At 42.2% G+C, this 17785-nt stretch overlaps 1 protein-coding gene across 4 annotated transcripts in view; it reads left to right on the top strand.

The window, feature by feature from the left end:
• The window catches only part of PTPN13 (protein tyrosine phosphatase non-receptor type 13), a 107187-nt gene that overhangs the window by 43076 nt on the left and 46326 nt on the right, over positions 1-17785 (top strand). For all 4 annotated transcript variants that reach the window (XM_042812601.1, XM_042812604.1, XM_042812603.1 and 1 more), the window contains exons 7-8: positions 7472-8032; positions 16976-17071. In XM_042812601.1, the coding sequence (XP_042668535.1) occupies positions 7472-8032; positions 16976-17071 (657 nt within the window). The remainder of the gene's footprint in view (positions 1-7471; positions 8033-16975; positions 17072-17785) is intronic.

Consider the following 17785-nt stretch of genomic DNA (forward strand, 5'->3'; position numbering starts at 1 on the left):
CATTTTTTTTTTTTAGGAGTGCTACATAGCTAAGAAATGTGTTAAGTGGATTGAAAATAAAGCTGTGGTCATTTTCACAGCAAGAAGCTGAGCAGAAGTCTTAATTGGACAGGAGACTTGTCTGATGCTCACTGGGGTGAAATGCTGTTGAGACATTACTAAATTGTATTTAGAGAGGCTTGTCAGTGTATGGAATAGCTATCAGAGAGGGAAAAAAGCAGCACAGAGCAAAAGCATTTATTATAAATTTTAAGACCATCAAAACATTGCTGTGAGCATCTAACTTCAGATTGCTTCTTAAGTTTGCGCTGTGTTCTTGCTAATGGAGACGGTTTAGCTGAAGAGAGACATGCTCCCAGTTTCAGTCTTTGAAGGGTGGAAACATTACCTTTAAGATTGGTTTTCCATGCCGTGGTCATCCAAAATGACAGTTTTGCTGGGGCTTTTTCTCCTGGCTTCAAACAAACGTACTGAAATATTTTGTTAATTCACTTCTTGAAATTAGATACCTTGCTGTCCTTACATATACTAAGGTTGGATATTTTCAGTTATTTGTTTCTCCTTACATCTTAAATATGATTATTAATTAGCTTCTCGCTCACATTCTCCCCATTTACATTTATTTTCTCTCTCTCTTATGTCTCAATTTCTGTGGTTATTTTGGTGAAAGAGCTTCATGGCAGGGCTGACTGCAGAAGTAATTTATTCTAAATTAATATTACAGAACATTTGTTTAGTTGAGTCTTATTCAGGACGCAGTATTTAGGAACTGACTTAGCCAGCAGAAATAAAAATGGTAAAACCTGGTGTGAGTCATCTGAACATAGGAGTTGTTATTAAAGGTTCCTATTCAAAACACGGTAGACCTTGAAAGTCTTAAAGAATCTTTTTTGTGGAAGTTGTTTGATATAATTCTTTTGGTGTGATGACAGGGTGAATAATTTTCAAGGTCTTCCAAATATAAAGCAAGAAATAATTTGCAACCATTCTCTTTTTGCTAAAAACTGTATCATTCCTCCTTCAAAAGGATATGTGGTACATTTAAAACCCGGTTGACATCTCCATTAACTTTTACAGAGGCCTGAGAGCCAGCTTTCTATCTCTGGAAGAGCTGAAATCTCTAGTGGTACACTAGGACAGCATCACTGTATCTTCTGTGTGTTTACTTATGGGGTCCTAGCTTCTGTTCAGGATTTGTCAACACCAAGGACAGGCCTTAGTAAAGATACTTCATCTTTTCAAGAAATCTAGCTAAAGTGTTTTTTTGTCTTTGCTTTCCCACAACAGCAAACTTTTGTGTGGACTTGACTCAATGCAGAGTCTGTTGCAAGTTAACCTTATGTGCTGTAAGGCTACAGGACAAGCCTGCAAAATTCCAACTTTCACCTGTGCCAAGGACTGTGCCACCTGAGTAAGGGGTAGAGATGAGTTTAAAAGGTTGAGAATGCTCACCTTATTTCTGCGTTAGAGGAAACTGGAAATATGGAATGAAATTTTAGGCGCTGGCTACTGCTTGTTTAATTGGACTCTGCTCTATGTGAAGTGCCACAGAAATGATTGGCACTGTAAATCAAATAAAAGATCTTGAGGCCTAATGAGGCTGCTTTTAATTTTAACAACGGGTACCCATGTTTGGTTAGCAATGTATTTATTGCTTTATAGCTGCCTGCCAAAAACTCCTTGAAGAGAGGAAATGTCCCCTTCTGATTTTGATCCAGGGAAATTGAGTACAGATTAAGTTTTAGTTCCCCACCTTGGTAAAAATGTGGTCTATAGTGATGGTTGTGGTTTATAGTGATGACCTCCACATGTGAACTGAGACATCTTTGTCATTTTCTTGTTAAATCCAAGCATACGATTTTCACTTATCAAAAAAAAAAATGCTGCACAGAACTTTGTTCCATTAATATGAAAATCTTTCCTCTGGCAGTATTGTCATGCACACACCTTTCCCAGCTCCTTGCTGTTACAAAAACTGAACTGAGCGGAAGAATGATTACAAGACATCAGTAAAACAAAACAGACACTTGATGAAGGCTTGATTTTTATTTTATTTCTTCATTATTTCACCGTCAATAAACCAATCCTCTCTTTGTCCAGTACATGCGTGCACCCAGCAGTGTTGTGATTGATGGTGGTAAAAATCAACTTAAGTGTAATGGCTGCTGCATTAATGAGCTGCTGGCCAGGCAGTGCTGAAAATGTAGTTGGGGGGCAAACATAGACCTCCTGGAACAAAGGGAGAAAAGGACACAAAGATCAGGAAAGTAAACCAAACTGGAAATGTAAAATACTGCATCAGTGCTGCAGAAAATTGGCTGTAGAACTGAGCTTCCCCTGGGGAATGCAGAAAGGGAAAAGCAGGATTGCCCTTTGGCCTCATTGAAAAAGAAATCAACCCCCACACCCATTTCATTTCTTCCTTCACAGAGAAGCCATTTTCTCAACAATTACAAAAAGTTAAAGGAGGATGTGCAATTTTAGCAGCCAGCCCACAGCCTCATCTGACTCTGTTGTGTTGTTTTGGCCCTTAACTGGCCCCACAAGGACTGCAAACCCAACCCCTCCACCAGTTGCCCACTCATATCTGAAAGACTGATCACATTGTCTGGGGATAAGGACTTTTCTCTTTTCTCTTTCCTGCATGTTAACGGTGTGGGAGGTGTTTTGTAAACTTACATAGAACCACTTCCTCTTTTCAGACCTCATGGTCGTGTAACAATAGTCTACTCTTTCATGTATGTGTAGGCAGCCTCTCTCTTTCTTCCCCTCGTTCCAGTGTGTGTATGATGTACTGCGCATACCAACAACCTCTGCTAAAAGGCAGCTAAAAAGGCTTTCTGTTTTTTGCAAACAAAAAAGGATGGTCAGAATGGATTTCAACAAATGTGCACTTAATTTATTTTATATAAATAAATACACTCTGTTTGCATTATGCCATTTGCACTTGCATCACATTTCATTGATTGTGTGTGTGATCAAGCAAGCACACAGGTGATTGCAGACAAGCTGAATTGGGTTAGGAACAGATGCAGCTCTACAGCTCAGGTGAAAATTGCCAAGGTTACAGGCAGTTAGAGGGAAGATTTGTAAATAGCACTGCTGTCAGGAAAAAGTATGTTTGTGTTTGAAGCTGAAGACAACAAAGGTAGCAGGTCCATAGTCATGTAGAAAATGTAACTTCTGTCTTTTGTACCAGTGTGGAAACTTGAATTTTGATGTTAGCAGCAGAAGGTTGGTGGTTTTTTTTGTGAATTCTTGGTGATTAATTGCTATTCTTATGGTATGTATTCTCTCACTATATATTATACTTTGGAATCATACAATTAATATAATTGCATTTGAATTATTTACAGTAATTATAAATAATTGCACTAATGTAAAATCAAGTAGAAGATAAACACCCACGGGCGATATGAGAAATGGAGAACTCAGGTAGTATTCTGAGAGTTGGTTTTAACAGAGAAGTTACTGGGGAAGGGGAAAGCCTGCTTCTTGTTAGGACTTCAATGCTGTAGAATCTTAACTGCTATTGGATTGACCTGTCCCCTTTTCTGCGATGCGCAGCAGTAGTTCTCTGTCGTGTTATACTGCTGGGAGCTGGAGCACAAAGTAACTCCTGTGTGGTGTCAGGTGAGGTGCTTAGTGTCTTTTCCAGAGCCAAGAGACTTCAGAGAGGTCACAAGAGCTTCCCTTAGAAAAAGAAGCAATTTCTCAAAGGAAGTTTGTAATGGAAATGTTGCCAGGCATTAGAATTTAAAGATGAAAATGTTCAATTGTGAAGATAGGTTCTTTTTGATGCTTAGTATACAGTTTTTCACTGGCAGTCCTCCCTTTTGCCACACGTTTCATCATAAAAGCTGAAATTTAAATGCAGTGGGTAAGTTGTATACTGGCTTAATGATTTTGGACTTGTGTATGCTATGCAACTGAGAATAGACGTTAGAGATGTATTATGTAGGTGCTTTGAAGACTGTGGCATTAAGGAAGCACTAGTGATTCTGGAAGTGTACCATCAGTGGAAAGGTAGAGGTAGGGGCTAAGAGCAGAAAAAGATGTACTGCAGTTGTTGAAGACCTTTTGATACAGGTAACACTGAGGTACTGTGTTGGGCAAGTCCAGAAGAAACAGCAGAAGTTCTACAGTGGTTGGTTTTGTGACAGTGGTAGTACTGCTTGTACAGTTTAGGAGGAGTGGGAACAGGATTATTGTAAAAGGAAGAATTAGCTTGGCATGATTGCTGGTTGCTTCAGATTTGATAATTCACTTTGTTTTCTGGTTCCTGCAGTTTGAGTTTCTTCTTCACTGAGAAGCTTTGTATTCTGATTGTTGTATTGACCACTGTTCAGGGGCAGTGGGCAACACGGGTTCTTGGCCACTGCAAAGTGTGGACATGAAAATACCTATTGCTGTTTTGTTTGTATCCTTCTGAGGATGCCCAACTTTGGGCTTTGTACCCTTTGTCCCACGGTCTTTTCTTCTTCTCTTTCTAAACATGCTTCTCAAACAGCTCATGGTGACACTGTGAAGCCGTCTGAAGGGAGCTGAGTGAAATCAGATTATATTGAGAAGGATGGGTCTTGCACAGTTGGGAAGAAGTGCCAAGACTGGTGAAGAGCGAAAGTGGGAATGAGAAGGGGAAGGAAAGAAGAAAGACGTCCACAAAAATTTTACAGTCAAAGGCAAATATTAAGGCATGCCATGATTTCTTTTGGTGATGTGCTTAAAACCACACATTGGGAACGTAGGTCAGTGTGGAAGCAAGGTGAAGAATGACCTGTAGGCATCACCAGGCTGTGGAGTGGAAGGGCAGTGTGGAAGTGAAGTTTCTCCTCCAGTGTTTCCTGATGGGACACCTCATGCCCTTTCTCATTGCACAATTAGCTGAATCAGTGAGGAAGCTGCAGCAGTGAGTGATTTCCCAGCCACTGCTATTGAGATAGCACATGTGGCCTTCACTTTTCCTCATGAGGGATTCCCTGTTGGGTGAGTAAGGCAAGAAGAAGAAAGTCTGCGTTTTCTGAGCCACTGCATGAGCAAGAACGGTTCCTGCAGCACTCAGGCTGAGTTCTGCACTGCCATGGAACTGCAGTGGAGTGTAGAGAGTGCTCCTTCCCAGTTATATTTGTTCACTGCTGGCTTTGCTCATCCACTGCTGCTTCTCGCCTGTGCGAAGCAGATCTGATCTTGTTGTTCCTTTTGATTTGCTGTTTTGGTGTGACTCTGAAATCATGAAGCGTTTTGCTTTTTAAAATTTTTGTTCTCGTCTCTAATCCCAGAGTTAGAATCCTTTTAGGAATGTCTGTTGTTGATGTAGAGGTGACTGTGAAGTATGTGTTTGCGAAATGGGTATTGTCGCACTGCCTTGGATAGATGGTGGGAACATCACTGTGACAGGCTGTTTGCGGAAAGGCCTTACTGTGCCCTTGAATGTGGCATGTAATTCACCAGCCTTGTGGGAGGCGCTTGGTCAGAGAGTAGCAAAATAGATAATGACATGTCATGAGATTTATCTTGCCACAAAGATAAATACTTTGCATTGAGTTTAATGTTAGGACTGTGTTTGTAAAATATGGAGTGATGTGTCCCATTGTTTTGGAAGATAAATTCATTCTCATTGGCAAACGTTTTCGTTTTATTCTTTTATTGTTTTTACTATCTGGAATATGTAGGAACAGTAATTATTTACAAGGCACCTTTTGGACAATCAGAACCGTAATGTTTTACTATCAGATGTCTACATGTGGATAAAAGGCAAGGAGCATTTTGGTTTGATTTTCTTTAAGCACCTGTCTTCAGCTTACTGTCGCAGAAGCAGAAAGTGAAAGGAAAGAGCCCCCATTCAAGTAGAGTATCAGAGTCCAATTGTACAAAACCACAAGTTTTTAAAGCATTTTTGAGTGCAGCTACCGATGTCATCCCCTATTCAGTGGAACTGAGTGCAAAAGGATGACAAATTATAGGAAGATCAGCACAGGCCCACTGTGTTAGATGTGGCCCTTGATTTCTCCCTCCTGCTGAGCATAGGAGAGATAGCTCAGAGGATGGGTCCAGGGCACAGCATGTTCATGGCTGTTTTCTGTTCTGAGGAGGGCTTCAAGGCAGATTTTTCTTAGAAGATGTATGCATTAATAACACATTGGGAAAGGAGCTAGTTCTAGGAAAGGCTGTACATCTCCAGTTGAGTGGGCAGACAGTACTTAGGTGGTCCTGAACAGAACAGAGCCCTGATGGCTTTTCTTGATGAGAAAACCATGGGAAAGCTTAGATTCCATAGTCAGGCAGTGAGTGTTCTGCAGGTTGAAAACATTGGACTTCATAGTAATTTATGCAATATATTTGATCAGTGGGAGCTATGAGTAGACTACTGCAACAGAGTAGAGTACTAAAATAGACTTCAGATTTTTATAATTTTAATAATGCATAAGTATCAAAATATATTAGTTTTCCCTACAGGAGACAGCAGTTGGGCAGTCTCTGATACTGATTTTTTTTTTTTTCTTCTGTGAGTTGACTCTCTAAACGGTTATTTTATTCTGAGATCAGAAAGCCTTAGCAAGAGTAATAGGCTTTCAATTCATCTGTGAATATTAAGAAATGTCATTACTGATGCTTGTAATTAGTTCTGTAAAATTAGGCATGTACATTTACAAAATGTTGCATCTGAGATGAACATAAGTATCAAAACCTTTCAGTGACGGTGGTATGGTATTCTTCTGAGAATACACATTTCTCTGCTAACATTCCACCTCAGGCAATTTCTTCTAATCTGAGAGCTATTTCGTGGTAAGTGAGAAGGAGGGGAGGCAGTGCTCATTATGACAAAACTTTAAGTGTGCAGGCTCACAGAATCGTCTTGACCTTGGACGCTTTGTCAGTTTTTTGTTCTGGAGCATTCAGCGTACTGAGAGACTGTTATCACCAAAACCAGTCATTACCAAAAAAAGTTACAGGAAAAGCGGGGATTTTTGTAATACCAAACTACACAGTCATTCTTCCCTTACTACTGATACTACTGCAAGGCATTTGTACATCCGTGGAACAAACCTAGACTTGTTTGGAGGTGATTAAAAATTGCAGGTAGGGTGTTTGGGTGTGAGGGGTGAAAGGAGTCACTGATTTCAGATTAATCATCACACAGTACTTCTGGTGCTCGTCCAGACTTCAACAGAATTAATGAGAAATCAAATTCCAGTGCATAGCTAGTAGTACTTCTTAACATTATTGCTGAATTAGGAGGGGCACTAGTTTTCCTCGAGCTCTTCAGAAATGAGATGGAATGTTTCTCAGAGTTGAGGTACTTGGAGTTTTGTCTTTGACTGAGCCAGTCTTTAAGTAGCTATCTCAGTGTTTCACATGACGAAGTCAATGTCAGATGCATGCTTAGTGCGTGCTTTCAAGTACATAATGTGTGTTGCACTCCTGTGTACTAAATATAACATGACTTATATGAAATGTCTCCTTATTCCAGGAAAAGCTTCAGTGGTTGATGCACGTGACGAACACGAGACTCATTTCTCTCAGCAGACAGTGCTTAACAAAGGGCTTAGCAAGTCGATGGGATTTCTGGCCATGAGAGGAACACAAGGCGAGGAGGAATTTTTCCAGGGCATTTCCTCAGATTACAACTCGGGACAGGAAGATTCTTTCTATCCTTACAGATGTAAAACCAATGAGTTTGAAAACAAAAGTCACCTCCACACAGATGCAGCTCCCAAGCGGAAGGTGTGGGCTTCTTCCACAGACTTGCTTTGCACTACCAACAAAGCAGCTGAGAGAGATTCTTCAGACTCTCACAAGTACAGTCATCAGTGTGAGACCTTTGCTGTACGGACTTCTACTATGACCAGAAACAAAGAAGCGAGATACTCCGATGGGAGCATAGCACTGGATATCTTTGGACCTCAGAAACTGGACCAAACACGCCATGTGCCTGAGACATCAACTTCCGCAGCAATATCGAGTGCCTTTGACAGGATAAGGGAGAGACAGAAGAAGTTGCAGCTCCTGAGGGAAGCCATGAATGTAGAAGGTTAGTGAACCTTTCAGATGTTCTGAATTATTCCAGTCACTAAACAGAGATTTCTCTTTATGATAAATTTGAATTCTCTTGTAGCAATTCTTGGAACTACTGAGATTTTACCTTGGCCTTCTATTTTTAAGTAAAATTTCAGTATTAGAACATTTGCTGCCAATGAAAATGAAAGTGCTTGTGCAGATTACTTTCTCAGTAAAGATAGTTGTTCTCTTTAAGCTAGCTAGTATCAAGTGAAATTAGGAAAAAATAATATTGGCAACAGTGATTTCCCTTCAAAGAAAATATTCCTCTTCAGTTATTAGGAATGGATTTATAACCCAGAGAAAAAGAGGTGTGTCACCTGGAAATCTGTGGTTTTGCTCTGTATAATTCTGGATGATCCAGTTAGCCCATAAGTATGTAATTTCTTTTGGGTTTATGTTAAGATCTTTACCTCGGTGAGAATAATTATCAGCAAGCTCCCCTGGTTAATTTAAAGAACATGGGGAGAGGAAAAAAGCTTCTGTGGAAACTTCTGAAAACATCTTTATGTGGAGCCATATAATGAGAAACTGTATTTTGTTTGTTTTGAATATATGACTTGATTTTCAGGGGTTATAAATATAGTTCAGCTGAATTGGAACTGAGTGCCGAGTCAGAACCTATTCTTGATGGCCAGAAGATATAACTTATTTATCTAACGTATAAGCTGGAAAAGCTGTGTGTACAGAGCTAGTTGAGTGATTTATTCTAATGTGTACAAAGTCCACACAATTGAAAACTCACCTGGCTGCCTTATGGCAGAAATAATGACTATGTGATGTTTTTTCTGTCTCATTGTTCTGCTGTGAGATGTAAGGACCGCCTCAGAAACATCTCTGTTAAGAAGAAATGATAAAGCCTTTTATCAGAGTTGAAGTTGCCAAAATCACTCCTGTCGTGATTCCAGGAGAAGCCTATATTGCAGGTTGCTTGGGAAGTTAATTCTTTCTCTCCCATGCACATGAGCCTTGTGCTTCAGAGAGAAGGAGCAGCATTGACAAGGCATAGGCAGTTTAAAAACCTGCTGTGATTGCTGTAACAATTGTGCAGAAAGGACACATGGAGATTTTTTGTGTCCTCATATTGACATCTTTTAATGAGGGCTACATTATCAAGTGAAGGAATGAATGTAGATGGAAATAGTACTGTAGAGATAACCATTGTTTGTTCAGAATAGAACTTCACCATCTGTAATTATCTACTGAGATGTCTGATGTGGCAAAGGGGGATGTTTGTGGTTTTGGTTCAAGAGTGTGGAATTGAAGGGGACCATATGAAATGTGTGAGTCACCTCAAATGTTTAGAGATAGTAGAGATAGGCACCTCACAGAGTGCAGGAGGAGGCCACTCCCTGCATTAGCAAAGATAACCAGCTTTGTTGGTCAGGAGTTGAGCTTTGTGCAGGTTGGTGTTGCACAACAGCAAAACCAAAAGCTCGGCCGAACCCCTTGATGAGTAAGGCTTTCTCATTCTCAGTCAAACAGATTGGTAAATGGCAGAGAATGTAACAGGCCTCCTGTGTCTTGCCATCTGAGATGGGTCAGATGTGTGAAACTGTGCAATTCATTTGGGGAATGGGTGAGCAAACCAGGAACTGGGGCTCTGCAGTCAGACGAGCTGAGCGACAAATCTATACAGGGCAGATGGAAGCAGTTACAGTGAGTCACTGCCCATCCTAAGAAATTCACAATCATTGCTTGCTAGAAAAAAGTCTTAGGTACTTTCTCAACAGATAGCTGGACTGCAGTATTCTTTTCTGCTCTTGATAGAAGTAGAAGGTACCTTTCACTCTTGTTTTGTAGTTAGAGTTCCATGAGCTTTACTTTAGAGCTTTATTTTAGATTCTCCATTTTTCCCTACTTATAAGTTGGAAGCCAATATCAGACTGTGAATGTGATATTTTAATTAGAGCCATTTAGAAGGGGTGTTTTAGGACAATGAATAGGGAATGTTTTTTTATATAGGAATTAGAATCATAGAATCACAGAATGGCTTGGATTGGAAGGTTAATACAGCAACACCATCACCTCGTATGGTTAACTTTGGAAAGAAGGAAGGAGGAGCAGAACAAGGTGTTCCAACAGATTGGTTGTCAGCAGTGAAGGTTCTGCTCCATCATGGAATTGTGGGATGGGCTAGGAGCCATGGGAGCCAGCCTGGGGCTGGGCTCAGCAGTGCAGAGGTTATCTCCCTCTTTGGTGATGTGGTGGGGCCATTTGCAGTCCAGCCGAACCCAGGTCAAGGTTGCATGTTAGATTTGAGTAAGGCCTGCCTGCAGCTGTAACTTGTTTTTCAGTTTCTGAATTGTAAAATGGCATTCAACTTGGTATGCCAGATATAAGTTCCCTCTTCAATCTACATAGGAATTTAAGTGACACGTGGCTTATTTCTCCCTTAACTTATTTTGGGTTGAGCTGGCAAACTGTTTTGTTATTCACAAGGCCTTGAGAAGCTGGCTGTCTTGGAAAAAAAGAATGTTCTCATGCTCAGGATCCAGTACACCAAGCTTGCACTCAGAGCAGATTTTACAACCTAAATTATAAACTCATGAAAAGTAGTGTTTATAGTGGAAAGAATGACAGAGCTTTAATTACAGCTGTGCTGTAGTGGGATTGTTTGTAGTGAGCTACTGAACATCCAAACTGCACTGTAATCTGCAGCCGGGATGCCTCGGGTGCTGACGAACTGCTGTCTTTGTGTTCTTCTTCTGCATTGTGTTTATGTGCTGTATGCTAAGGAAAGTTTGGGACTTTTCTCGGGTGCCAGAAGGTGGGAGGGGAAGAGCTATCAAGTTCAGGGATGCAGCAGCCAATTCTGAACACTCAGAGCAGATTCCAAAATCTGCTTTAATCATGCCAAGAAATGGAAGAATAAGTGCTGTGTCTCATCTGTGATTGTTCATTCCTATTTTTGTAACAGAGTTGTGGGGAGCTTAATTAAAACCAAGCAATTATTGGTACCAAATGAGCTGATTCTGTTGTTCTCTTAAACCCTGGCAGTTTTTCCTTGGCACCCTTGGTGACATCACTGCTTAGAGAGAAAATACGTTCAGTCTTTTACATGAGGGAACAGGGAGCAAGGATTGCCATGTCCTGGTGCAGGGGCACATGGCCTGGTTTGAGGGCAATGCTACAGGGCTGGTTGTGCAGCAAATAGCAGACGAGAGGAGGAATAGGGGAGGATAACAGAAACTGGATCTTGATGAAGCTTTGGAATGTGACTACAGGGGTGGGGATGTGGGGGTGGTTTGGGAATATTCCCAAGACTTTGTTAAAAGGTTTTGCAGTTGGAGCCATGTGAGTTCCAGAGCCTCAGTTTGATTTTATCCCTCTCTCTTTTTACATTTGATTTTTCCTACTGAAAGGAAGATTTTATTCTTGGCTTACTGCTGCTTTCTCTATGGAGTCAACAAGAGCAGACAGTAGTGTTCTGTGCCTCCAGAGATCAGCCTTTGCCTCACAGGTGTGTTTATCTCACCAAGTGTTAATTCCTGTGCAGACTCATCCGGACCCCATTTATAAAGCTTCCATGTCATGGCTGCTGTGTTTGGATTGGGAACAAGGAGTGGATGTCTGGGGGTACTCCACATGTTCCAGATTTTAAAGACTCCCATAGTTTGAAGCTGCATTTGTGAATGAGGAAAGATGTCTGCAGACAGTACATGCACGTGAGAGACTGGAATTGGGAAGCTGCTGGAGAAGTGATGAAGTGGGAGATGGGGTTTAGCACAGAAGAGGAACAGCTTCCCTACAAACTCACAGAATCACAGAATCACCCGGGTTGGAAGGGACCTCAAGGATCATGTAGTTCCAACCCCCCTGCCTAGCAGGGCCACCAAACACACACATTCAGATCAGGTTGCCCAGGACCCCGTCCAACCTGTCCTTGAACACGTCCAAGGACGGGGCATCCACAACCTCCCTGGGCAGCCCGTTCCAGGGCCTAACCACTCTCCTTGTAAAGAACTTCCCCCTAACATCCAACCTAAATCTTCCCTCCCTCAACTTGGATCCATTTCCCCTAGTCCTGCTGTTGTCAGCCCTTTTGAAGAGTTTACTCCCCTCCTGGGTGTAGGTTCCCTTCAGGTATTGATAGGCTGCAATGAGGTCACCCCGCAGCCTTCTCTTCTCCGGGCTGAACAAGCCCAACTCCCTCAGCCTGTCCTCATAGGGGAGGTGCTCCAGCCCCCGATCATCTTAGTCGCCCTCCTCTGGACCCTTTCCAAAATCTCAATGTCTTTCTTGTACTGAGGGCTCCACACCTGGACACAGTACTCCAGATGGGGCCTCACAAGAGCCGAGTAGAGAGGGACAATCACCTCCCTGTCCCTGCTGACCACCCCTCTCCTGATGGAGCCCAGGATCCCATTTGCCTTTCGAGCTGCCAGAGCGCACTGCTGGCTCATGTTCAGTCTCTCGTCCATCAGGACCCCCAGGTCCTTCTCTGCCGAGCTGCTCTCAAGGACCGCTCCTCCCAGCCTGTACGGGTGCCTGGGGTTCTTCCGGCCCAAATGCAAAACCTTGCACTTTGCCGTGTTGAACCTCATTAGGTTCACCCGAGCCCAGCCCTCCAGCCTGTCGAGGTCCCTCTGAATGGCATCCCTTCCTTCCACTGTATCAACCGCACCACTCATCTCTGTGAATCCAGTGAAATGCAAACTTCTTTCAGCTGGATTGTATTTACTCAATTATTCTGTAGGTGAAGTAGGGGAAATGCGCAGTAATGATCACAGTATGCGTGTGGAAGCAAAGGGAGGCTCAGCTGACACGTGTCTTACCATCACTGTGCTGTAGGGTGATTTAAATGCAGTGGTGGTGCGATGAGTTTGTCATGTGGTAGGTATGTCCAGTGTGGACCGAGTTCAGCTTGAACAGTGATCACAGATCACGGCTGTGAAGCTGAAGGGTGGGATAATGAACTGCTTTAACCTAAGGAAAAACTTCAATCATAAATTATACCAAGCCTATGGAAGTTGGTTTTTCATGAAAGAAAATTTATGTCACAGTCTAAAATTCAAGTGTTCTGGCATCAGGTATAAAACAGACCTTGTAATCCCATCACTGCCCTGCAGAGTGGCAGGTGTTATCTGCTGTCACATCTGCAGCAGCTCGCACTGTCTGGGAACAGGTTTGGGATTATCTCAGTCTAACAAAACATTTAAGAACAAACAAAAACCAAAGCAGACTGTGTTTGTCATACTTACAGCCAGCGTATGAGAGTGTGTGTAGTGTGCGCGCACGCCTCGTCCTGGATGGTGTGATCAAGGTCCAGAAAAAAAATGGTGGAAGGCACCGAATTCTTGCTGCCCTTCCCCCTTCTGGCCCTGGAAATGTGTGGGACTGGCAGTTCTACACAGTTCTGCTCCTGCCTGTCACCCAGATGGTGCCAGACCTTGCCTGTCAGATGACCATTAGGTTCTCTGAGCGGTCAGAGTGGTGACGTGGTTGGTATGCTCAGTACAGCTGTTCTGTTCAGAGTGTGGCAACTGTGTATTAAAAACAAGGGTTGAGGCTGCTCCCCCAGAGGAAGAGATTTCTTCCCGTGGCTGTTTGTCCGGATGGATCCTCACTAGGAATTCAGACTGGGTCTCCATAGTCTTCCCACCTGCACCTGTGCTGTTCTGCCTTGCGTAAGGTCATTGAAGCTTGATTAGATGGAAAGAGGAAAAAGAAGGGTGAACATGACTCCAACCTATTTGCTAAACCCTTGTGAGGGAAGCACATCCCGGCCCTCCTCAAAGGACTGTTAATGGTACTATAATGAAACTCTGCTAACAAAGATGCTTACCTCTATAACCCACAGAGCAGACTTGCACCTTTTCACAAAACTACTCCTTTAACTCTGACATTGTCTCAGTCCTTTTCCTTCTCTGTACAACCAGTCATAATTTTGCAATAACATGTATTTGAAAACCAGTGTATCTAATGTGAGTCATGTGCTCGGGATAATGGCATTCCAAGTTGAATGCGGTTCTGATTTCTGTTGCAGTTGGCTGGGACAAGACTTTCTGTAGTGACGTGTCTGGGCTCGCATGCCTTGCCCTGCACAAATACTGCCTTTTGTTGTTCTGTGCTAGGTGAGGTCTGTGGGGTTGTGCTCTGCTGCTTTCTGTGGGGAGGTGGGAAAAGTACCACTTCAGCACTGAGCGACACGGCCTGGGCTCTTTGCTCATCCTGCGTTGGGTGGTACCTGGTGCTAGCTTTGGTTGGATCACAAGTTTTATACGGATGTTGTAGTCATGGATTCTTAGAATGTTCTGAAATTCAGAGGTAGTTTTTGTGTTTGTTTCATTATTTTTTCTTTCCACTAAGGTATGAAATGACATAGGATGTTTTGTTAAGAGACTGTCACCTAAAGGTGTGATATATAGGAAAAGCTGTTGGTAGAATAAGTTTTGAACAGTGTGTTTGATATTTCTAGGAGTTAAATCAATCCTATGCTCTCTCCTTAGTCACCAGGTGTGAAACAGCAAGGTTTGTTAAAAAGAAGTCCTGGGGAAAGCTATGGTTGTGGAGAAAAGTTCTTTATTCCCTTCATTTGCTGCTGCGGATTTCATCTTTCGTCTTCCCACCAACTGGGCTGGAAGCTCATCCTTGTTTTTGTAACTATTGCATGAAGAGCCGAACTTTACCTCGATCCCAGAGTCAGGGCTTGTGACCTTTGGAGGCCAGCCCTTATTTAGAAGGAGTTTGGTTTGGCCAAGATCCATGCGTCTTGTCTGAAGTTAAATCTCAGTGTGATGTGTTAGAATTAAAAAGGATGTGCTGAGGAAAGAAGGCAGCGTGAGTTATTTGGTGAGTTTTTCCAAGCACAGCAGATGTGGTAATGTCAGTATTGAATCCAGTGCTTGCTGGTCTGCCCTGCACGTCCTGTCTGTGCCCCTGGCAAAGATCTCATGTGGTCAGGATGAGTGCATATATCACATCAACAGCTGAGAGCCGGGAGCTGCTGCCAATGAGAGAATGCCCCACAGCAATCAGATCAGGACTCTGACTGCATGCTCCTTGGCTTGGGAGCTCAGCTCAGGGCTCCTGATTTAAAGTTTTACATGGATTTTGTGCAGACTGCCATGTCTCAAAGGAGCGGGCTGGAGGCGCAGTTTGTGTGTTGTTCAGGAAGCCCAGCTGCTGACTGAGTGGAAAAAAGATCTGCTCAAAATCTCCTGTTGTACTTTATTGTGCCCTTCCTTTCCTCTTGCATCAAAGCCAGCCAGCAGACTTGCAAAATCAGCAGTCAATAAAACTGCTGGGAAAGAGGAGATCTACTTTCATTTAAGTGTTTCTGCACTGTAACTGCTGTATTGTGGTAGGGTGGATGCTTTGTTTGAAGGGGTGGGAGCATTGTAACAAAACACAGCAAAAGGCTCCCTACCAAATTTGGGCTTTGTTTCCCTATTTAGTCAAGTAATGGCTAGGTTGATGGTGAATTTCTTTGCATTAAAATCCAGGGTGCTGAAGTAACAGTTGTGTGAAAGGGGAGGGGATTTTAGTGCTGGGTTTGCAAGGTAGAGTGCTTGCCCTGCTGAAAAAAAGCTGCTCCTAGTTCCCAAACAAGGCATCTTAGCTTGCCAACTGAGCTCAATTTCTTCCTTTCTAAACAGCAAATAACTGGTTTTCCATAAGAACATTTTTCATACTGGAGGTTTTTGCCCCTTTCCTTCATTTCTTTTTTTTTTTCCTTCTTTTTTTTTTTTTTTTTTTTTTTTTTTTGAACTGCATCATGCCATCCCTAGAAGAAGTCAATGTGTGGGTTCTTTGTTAGTTTCATGTGGTTTGGTTTTCTTACTCCATTCTAGAAGGGGGAAGCAAAATTAACTGAATTTGTGTTAGAAAAGAGCTCTGTTTTCTGGTTGTATTTTCAACAGCACTGGATAAAACAGAAAAGATGTTTTTGTTATTTCTGTATAATAATCTCATTGTTAACAATTGTCTCTCAGAAGATGTACCACTGGGTTAACATCTCTTCCACCTGTATTCTGGGGTAACTTCAAATCTGCTTCTGCTGCCTGCCCCATTGCTCAGCATTTTGTATTCCAACCTTTCCTTTTTTTACTGCCTTGCTTTGCATTTGTATCTACAGCTGTTAGAATGTTACCTTTATGTGGGCCAAAGGCCTTCTGGAAAGGACAGCTGGAGAGAGATCCTGAAGTGGTAAACGATGGAGGCTTTTTTGTTTTATTTCTTTCCTGCTTAGAAACACTGTGTGGTTTTTCACTGGCCTGCATGTGAGAATGTTCTGGGAGGTTGTTGCAAATACCATGGATTTTCCACTGCCTCCATTGCTTCAGTGTGTTGAAGAATCCACCGATGGGATCAGTTGAGGCTGTGTTGTTCTGATTTCTCTTCAAATGCAGTTTGCTCTGGTTCAGTAAAAGTCCTGGAGAGACTCATTAATTGATTGTTAAGATATTTTTTTTTGGTTGTCAAACATGAGTGAATTATAATTTTCCAGTTCCCTCTTTCTTGCTGTGAGGGTTTTTCCTCTTTCATAGAGAAGGAACCAGGGGCTTGGCTGCGGTTGTCACGTTCTACACATGAAAGGTGTGCACAGACATGTACATCACTTTGGGGTTGGGTGGTAGAGGTTGGTTTTGTTCAGCCTTTTGGTTGTTTCTCTTTGTTTGGTGAGTTTTTTGGGTTTTAACCATCAGTTTTAACTTGGGAGTAATTCTGAGAGGGAGTTATGAGGAATGGATCTCCCCAGTCAGCCAGGAAAAGGCCAGCAGCCCCCAGAACCCTGGGCTGTGGAAGCAGCCTTGTGGATTCACCAAGCCAGGTGTCCTTGGCTTTCATGCTTCCTAAGCACAGAGAGGCATTTAAAATACTGAGAACAGAGCACATTTCATTGCACTGTGTTTGATTCTACATTAGAACTGTTTTTCTCTTACTATTCTCATAGCCTTATTTCAACTTTCAGAGCCTCTGAGAAGGTACAAATCATACCACAGCGATGTTTACAGTACTTCGAGTGAAAGTCCATCCATTATTTCTTCAGAAGCAGATTTCAGGCAAGGTAAGTTATCTGCTTAAAAAAATAACAAAACAGGAAAAAAAAAAAAAAGTGAAGAAAATTGTTTGAAGAAAAACAAAAGAAAAAAGATGAGGGAAGTCTAAATCTGTAGTAGGAGGCTTGGTAATTACCACTAGTCTGAAGTTGTAAGATGATCTCATGTAATTACATAATTGCATACAATTCAGCAGAGTTGGCAGTCTGTGCAGAAATGAGTTTGACATTTCACATTCTGAAAGAGAACTTGTCAGGAATAGGTGGAAATGGTTAACTTCCCTGGAGGACTTGATCTAAATGGTATGCAGCCTTCCCAGGCACAAAAACAATCAAGCTGTTGCTGGCGTACAACTCTAGTAAATTGCAAAAGCTTTATATAGAACATGTATGCTTTAATTATTTGGTCTTCAGAAGGCTTCTCTGTGAGGATGAAATAGTTGATAATTTATAAACCAAAAATTTTGGTGTAATTCAAAAATATCTACTTATGTGAGAAGTGCATGTAAGTTCTACAAAATCAGTGGCTTGGCAAAGCAGGAGATGGTGTGAAGTGCTTTTCATTGAGAAATAGCAGGAGGGATTTCCTTCCCACCATGGCAGCACAGCGTTTAAAAAAATGCTTGAGATGTTCTTTGGAGAAGTGCTAAAATGGTGAAAAAGCATCAAGAGGAGCACAGAGGATGAAACCAATTGGCAAAGTCATAGTAAGTGGTGGAGATG

This window comes from Centrocercus urophasianus, unplaced genomic scaffold, assembly GCF_019232065.1.
Source record: "Centrocercus urophasianus isolate 14NV4802_14NV808 unplaced genomic scaffold, USGS_Curo_1.0 seq_13, whole genome shotgun sequence".
In the NCBI taxonomy this organism is placed as follows: domain Eukaryota; kingdom Metazoa; phylum Chordata; class Aves; order Galliformes; family Phasianidae; genus Centrocercus; species Centrocercus urophasianus.